Source organism: Elephantulus edwardii, unplaced genomic scaffold (genome assembly GCF_000299155.1).
Source record: "Elephantulus edwardii isolate Elephantulus edwardi_28Jun2011 unplaced genomic scaffold, EleEdw1.0 scaffold00031, whole genome shotgun sequence".
Classification (NCBI taxonomy): domain Eukaryota; kingdom Metazoa; phylum Chordata; class Mammalia; order Macroscelidea; family Macroscelididae; genus Elephantulus; species Elephantulus edwardii.
Genome location: NW_006399781.1, coordinates 11,204,967 through 11,212,538, shown reverse-complemented (window position 1 = coordinate 11,212,538; position 7,572 = coordinate 11,204,967). Strand labels below are relative to the sequence as shown.

The 7,572-nt window shown below is 44.0% G+C and overlaps 1 protein-coding gene across 3 annotated transcripts in view; it reads left to right on the top strand.

The window, feature by feature from the left end:
* The window catches only part of DGKG (diacylglycerol kinase, gamma 90kDa), a 281,772-nt gene that overhangs the window by 53,865 nt on the left and 220,335 nt on the right, over nt 1-7,572 (top strand). For all 3 annotated transcript variants that reach the window (XM_006884101.1, XM_006884102.1, XM_006884100.1), the window contains exons 3-4: nt 617-782; nt 1,358-1,420. In XM_006884101.1, coding sequence (XP_006884163.1) covers nt 617-782; nt 1,358-1,420 — 229 coding nt within the window. The remainder of the gene's footprint in view (nt 1-616; nt 783-1,357; nt 1,421-7,572) is intronic.

Genomic DNA, 7,572 nt, shown 5'->3' with positions numbered 1-7,572 from the left:
ACATATCTGTTAGTTCCCTTGACAGTCTGTGGTATATTCAGTACTCTTCTCCAATACCACAGCTCAAAGGCATCAATTCTCCTTCTATCATCCCTCATCACTGCCCAGATTTCTGAGGAATAGCATGTAATTACAAAGACCATGACTTGAATCTGACACACCTTAGTCTCTAAAGTGACATCATTGCTTTTCAGTACTCAGGAGAGGTCCCTGACAGCAGATTTTCCCAATGCCTTTTGTCTTTGATTTCCTGAACTGCCCGTGGCCCCTGAATAGTTAAAGCCCAGATTCTCACTTTAGCCTGGATTAAGGCAGAGACCTCTCTGGCCTGTCCTTTGCCTCCAGTCCTCACCCCCTTTTCTTCCTAAATTGATGTCACATCTTATCTTGTTGGAAAACCACATCTGGGTCTGTGGCCCACTAAGCCCTCCTTCTTAGATCCTTTCTCCTGCTCTCCACGCCAGTCATTCTGTGGCCTCTCTGGCTTTTCCATACATCCCCATTGCTTCCTCTTCGTCCTTCTGCTGGCCTTTCCACCTATCTTCCTTTCCTTCCCTCCCTCTCCTTTGTCCCTTGCTCCTCTCCACTGATCATTCCCTTTTTTGTGTCTTCTCAGCCAGTTAGCTATGAGGTCTTCAAGCTGTTCATGAGAGCATACCTGAAGGTGGACCTTCCTCAGCCATTGAGCACACACCTCTTTCTAGCCTTCAGCCAGAAGCCCAGACATGAAACCCCTGACCATCCGAGGGAGGGGGCCAGCAACAGCGAGGTCAATGGCCCAGGTACGTAGACCAGTCTCCCATCAGATGTAAGGGGAGTTGTGCATCTCTAACCCCATTGCTGCAGCCATGGGTTGTGTTCCTAGAGAACCCATGCATGTACTTCCCTTACTTTAGGGATGGGTATGAATACCAAGGACTAGGACCCTTTTCGTCACAGGACCTCACAGAAGCAAGCACTGTCTGGTGAATCTCTCAGTAAGAGGAACACAGATGGGGCTAATTCCTGCTACTGAGAATAAGAGGGTAGGCTGGAGGAAGGGGAGGGCACACTATGAAATGGCAAGGAGAAGAGAGCCTTCTACAAAGACCTGGGCCTATGGGTAGAGCACAGTCAACTCTTGGGCCTTTCCTGGGCCTGGACTGGAAGGGTCGGAGGAAGGACCAGCCATGGGTAGTGTCTTCTTGGAGCTTGGACTAGAGTGGGGAAGCCATCCCCAATATGTAAGAGTGAATCCATCCTACAGCAAGCCAGAGGCACAGACAGAACCTAAAATGACTCTAATATTCTGTCTGTCCTGCTCAGAAGTTAAGGGCATCGTGGGCCGGTCTTTAATGTTCTTCTTTCTGTTCTCCAGATTCCAGTATCCAGAATGCAGATAACGCTGCCAAAGCTGATGAGGCCTGTGCCCCTGACATAGGTAAGTCTTTTGAGTGCCTTTATCCTTGGGGAGAAGTAGGAATACCTTACTGCAGTCTTGTCTCCACATAACTATGTGCTCTGAGTCCATCAGAGTGCCAGTTCTGGAGTCCCTGCCACTCAGTGTTCTAGGATTCTGAGTCTGGGGAAAGACTCTTGTTTCAAAGGTAGGGTAGGAATCAGGAGACCTTATAAGTTGTTTACCGGACAGGTTTTCCTGCTCAGAGAAGGGCACCTTCTCAGGAGAAAGGATAGTACAAGGAGGAGGAGGAGGTAGGGCAAGGATGATAGTGAATGTGGGTAAGTGAGTGTGTGTGTGTCTGTGTGTGTGTGTGTGTGTGTGTGTGTGAGTGTGTGTGTGTGTGAGAGAGAGAGAAAGAGAGAGAGAGAGAGACTAGAAACAGACACATAGGACTCTACCAGAGGATGACTGGAGAGAAGTAGGGCAAGAAGAGAGGAGTTTGTCCTGTTTGACTGCTGACTACATATGTCTGTATGCTGACTGAGTACATACATACACAACAGCTCAAATAAGTTGAGAGAAGGGGCCGGGAGAGAGTCAGCTAAAATGACTCTGAAGATCTGCTATTTTTTCAGTATTTGCTAAATACACATTTCAGTTAACTGTAACAATATACACTTGAGGAACTAAAGTTTTAAGAAATGAAATACTGGCATGGTCTTTCTAAATTTTACAGCCTAGAAAATCCTAGTGGGACCAAAGATTTGTTTTCCAGTTTTCTAAACTCTAAGCTCCTGTTCTATTCCTATACCAAAAGGAAACTGTGCTCTCTCGTGAGAGTCTTCATGCTCTGACTCTGTGCTGTACTAGATTATTCATAATGATTTTATGAGGCCTTGGTTGTGTGGCTTTCACCACATAACTGGATTGTTGTTGCTGTTAAGTGCTGTCAGGTTGATTACGACTCATAGCGATCCTGTTAATAACAGACCTGAATCCTGTCCTGTCCTGTGCCATCCTCAGTATCTCAGATACACCTGAGCCCGTTGCTGCAGTCACTGTGTCAAATCCATCTCACTGGCGTTCTTCCTCTTCCTCTCTTTCACTTATAATCTTTCTAAACATGATCCCTTTCCAAGGAATAGTCTTGCCTAGCAATATGCTCAAAGCGTGAGAGACAAACTCTGCCATCTTTGCCTCCAAGAAACACTCTTGGCTGCACTTTCTCCATGAAGGTGTGTAAAACAATGTGGGGTTGATCAGTTTTGCCAGCTCACCAGGCTTCAATTTAGCAAGTTCAGAGGTGAAAAACAGGAATCTCACTTTCATTGAAAACAAAGAAGCATAGAGTACAGCAAATCATTTGAGCCAGAGATTCCTCCTCAAAACGGAGCAAGCCCAAAAAATAAAGTGGCCAATTCACAGCAACTCAAAAAGCACTTTAGTGTCAGCAGTGGTATTGGTATCATCAGAAATGACAGAGAATCAGAGACTGAGCAGAGAGAAGAGCTGAGCTCAAGCTGATAACCCCTGGAACCCAGCACCTTAAGACCTAGGTTTACTGGCTGAATGAGAATGGTGCATAATTATCCAAACCAAGAGACCTTTGTAACACTTGCCTGAACAGGGCAGAGGTTAAGGCCACGTAGCCGAAGGTCAGAAATAGAAAGAGAAAGAGAGGTCTGTCTATGAGTATGGATGAGAAGAGCCTGTCTGAGTGAATCAGAGCTGTATCCTGATTTTTCACTACCTGAATTATACATGGTTACTTCCCTAATAAAGGTTGAAAGGTAGTATGCAGAGCAGATTATCCGAGAGGCTGGGCTCTATGAGGAGAGGCGTGGCGTTAGGATTGGTGGACGATCTATCAACAATCTGCGTTATGCAGATGACACAACCCTGCTTGCTGAAACTGAGGAGGACCTCATGCACTTACTGCAGAGGGTCTAGGACTGCAGCCTTCAGTATGGACTGAGGCTCAATGTCAAGAAGACAAAAATTCTCACCACTGGACCAATCAGTAGCATCAGGATGGATGGCTAAGAGATTGAGATTGTTCACAGCTTCAGTTTGCTCGGCTCCACGGTCAACACTCTTGGCACCAGGAAATCAAAAAACATATTGTGATGGGAAAGTCTGCGGTTAGGAACCTCTCTAAAGTACTCAAGAGCAATGGTGTCTCTCTGGAGACTAAGGTCTGCCTGATACAGGCCATGGTTTTTGCAATCACTTGTTATGCATCAGAGAGTTGGACAATGAATAGGGAGGATAGAAGGAGAATTGACGCCTTTGAGCTGTGGTGCTGGAGAAGAGTATTGAATGTACCATGGACTGACAAGAAAACAAACAGATTCATCGTAGAGAGGACTAAACCAGGCTGCTCCTTGGAGGCAAGGATTCTGGGGCTTCGTCTGACATACTTTGGACATGTTGTAAGGAGGGACAGGTCTTTGGAGAGGGACATCATGCTGGGTAGAGTGGAGGGACAGCGCAGGAGGGGAAGACCCTCTATGAGGTGGATTGATTCAGTGACTGGGGTACTCAGGATGGGTGTGTCAGAGGCAATGAGATTGGCACAGGATAGAGCATGGTTTAGGGCTGTTGTACATAGGGTCGCTATGAGTTGCAAACAACTCGACGACACATAACAACAGCAACAATAACACTTCCCTAATAAACCTCATATCACGGATATTTTTTGTGAATTCTGTGTGGCCTTTGCAATGAATTATTGAACCGAGTAGAAGTATTAATGCGAGCCATGAGAGGGGCCACTGGTGTTAGAAATGATAAAAGAAGTGTAGAATGTCAGGGTATGTCTAACCTCATTGGAATTGTCTGTGCTACTGTTGCTATTGATGGACTTCTTCCCTGTTATGGAGTCAGTGGAGGTCAGACCCTGCTGCCCACATGCCTGCCACACTGTTTGCACAGCCTCCTTGTAAAGACATTCACTGGTTAATATCTGATAGAATGATCAGGTATACACTCCTAGTGGGGCTGCTGTCATGGTGTCTGGCTGTCTCTAGGCACCCCGTGGACTATGACTGATGTAAATTCTTACTGTGCAAATTTATCATTGGAAAGTCCTCTTCTGTGACATTGACAAGCCCAAGTCCAAAGCCAGAGAGATTTAGGAAACTGAGAAGGGTAAAGATTGTATCCTTGACCCCTATTCTGATGTTCAATATTAATTTCATGGCTTCTGTCAGTGCAGGTTGGGAGTTCTGATAAGCATACTCTTCAGGGAATTGTGCTGTTAACCAAAGGCCTCTCCTCTATGGAGATTCAAATCCACCAGTGGCTCCTGGGAGAAAAATGAGCATTCTCCTCTCATGCAATTTATAGCCTTGTCTATAAGTTGGTTCCAGCTCGACAGCAGTGAGTTTGAGTTTGAGTGTATCACTACAAGTTCAGGCCAACAATAGAGCATTGATTAAGAGTCTGGGCTTGACTCAAGCTGTAGCATTATCTGTCTCTGTGACTTTGGTCATGTTTGTATAATGTCTCTATGTTTCAAGTTCCACATTTCTAAAATGGGATACTGATAATATCATAGGGATGATGTGAAGGCTAAGTGAGCTGTGTTTGTGTATTGTTGCTGTGGGATTAGAACTAACTCATCATTGACCCTCCAGTGAGATTTCAGAGACTGTAAATCATACGAGAAGAGATTGCCCATCTTCCTCCCTCAGAGGCATTTGGTGCATTTGAACCACCAGAAAAACACACCACTTTTGAGTTGTTGTGTGCCATCAAGTCAGAACCACCCCATAGCTGACCTTCTGGTGGACTTTCAGAGCCAGTTAATCACATGGGAGGAGATTGCCCGTCCTTCTCCCATGGAGCAGCTGGTGGATTCAAACCACATGCCTTCGGGATTATGGTGCAGCTTCTTGCCACTAGGCCAGCAGACCTCCCTCAATAAATGTTAAGAAATTATTGTTCAGACCACTCTCTGAAAACACACTTTACTCCTAACCCTTCAGGATCTGCCACGATTCCCTTTAGGACCATTCTGTACCTTTAGGTTCCAAAGCGTATCAGCCGAGCATCCTCTTCTTCTGAAAAGGCTCTCAGGGACTGTCTCCCAAGCTACTCCTGAAATCTCAGACAAAAAGACTCAGAGTCAGACTTTATTCTCTGTGAATTGTCTGGAAAAGATTTATAAATACACAGAATAAATTACAGCTCTTGGGATGTACCTTGTGGTAAAGAAAGTAGCTGATCACATGAGTAATTACTGATTCAGTTACACTTATCTCCAAAATAGAATGAGCCTTATTATGTTTTTAAATAAACACAGAATGGTTGAAAGAGATTATATAACTGAAGGAGAACTAATTGTAACAAGGACTAAAATTAATTTCTTCGAGTGGACACTACATGTAGTTCCAGTATTTTTCTTCCACTCACAGAAAAGTCACAGCCAGAAGGATTATTGTGTTTACAATGTGTAACTAAAAGACTAGTAAAGCCACAACTTCAGTATGAGTGGGAAGCAAAGCATGATTGGAAAAGGATATTTACTACTAGCCTCTAAGTTAGCAAATTCCAGGCTGCTTATGGAACTCTACAAAAGTAAGGATTAAGGGCCTCAGCGTTCTCCTAATGCCTTCAGGAGCAGCAGCGCTACAAGACTCCATATACATGTGGCTTACCCACCATCCTACCCAGCATTCCATGCAGCCACGCAAGGTCCATAACCCACTGGTGTCAGAAATTAATTTAAAGGGAGCATAGGTCTTAAATTTCTGCTGTGAATCATGCTTATGGTAGAAAGTAAAGGGTGAGACTGGAAGCTTTGAGATTCTAAACTCACACTAAGAAAATCAACAATAAAAAGAGTTTGGCCAAAGAATCTTTATTCAGAGATTTTTCTTGGTCTGTGAATCTAGAACTTTAAGAGGAATGTTTGAGCAGTAATAGTTTATTCCATGATGCCTTTAAATTATTTGGGTAGAGTTTTTTATGATGGTAAAAGTTTCTGTGGTTGTTGCTGTTAAGTGCTTTAGAGTTGAGTATGACTCATAGTGACCTTTTGAACAAGTCTGAGTCTTGTTCTGTCTTGTCCTACCCTTCCCATCCCCAGCACACTTGAGTCCATGGCTATAGTCACCCATCTCATTGAGAATCTTCCTGTCTTTCCAAGCGTGATGTCCCTCTTCAAGGAACAGCCTCTCTTTAGCAATGTGCCCGAAATATGTGAGACAAAGCTTTGCTGTCCTTGCCTCCAAGGAGCATTCTGGTTGCACTTTCTCCAAGACATGTTTGTTTGCTCTTTGGGCAGACCATGAGATAGATATTCAACACTCTTCTCCACACCACAACTCAAAGGCATTATTTCTTCTCCTGCCATCTTTATTCATTACCAGCTTTCATGGCAGGTGATTGAAAAGACTGTGACTTGAATCAGGTGCACCTTAGTCCTAACACTGACATTATTTGCTTTTCAGTAATTTGGAGAGGTTCCTGACAGCAGACTTGCCCAATGCAATATTTCTTGTTTTCTTAACTACTGGTACCAAGAAAGAGGAAATCATTGGCAATTTCAGTCTGTAATCCATCTATCATGATATTTATGGAGCTCTTGTGGCCTAATGGCAAGAAGCTGCACTGCAATCCCAAAGGCACGTGGTTTGAAGCCACCAGCTATTCCATGGGAGTCTCCTCTCCGGCTATTAATTGCCTCTGAAAGCTCACCAAAGACTCAGCTATGGGTTGATTCTGACTCTGGTACACAATAGCAACATTGTAATATTTATTGCCTTTTGGCCCATTGGTGAGGACTTCTGTTTTCTTGATGTTGAGATGTAATCCATATTGAAGATTGCATGCTTTGATCCTCTACAGCAAATGTTTCAAGTCACCCTTGCTTTCATCAAACTAGGTTGTGTCATTTACGTAACATAAGTTGTTGATGAGTTTTCCTCCAATCCTGATGTCAAATTCTTCTTCATCAAGTCCAACTTCTCTAATGATTTGCTCAGCATATAGATTAAGTAAGTATGGAGGAAGGATTCCGCCCTGACACATACCTTTCCCAATTGTAATTCATACCATCTCCCCTTCTCTGCTCAGACAACAGCTTCTTGGTCTTGGTATAGGTTTTATGTGAGCATAATTAAGTGTTCTGGTATTCACATTCTTCTCAATGTTAGCCATAGTTTGTTATGATCTACACAGTCAAA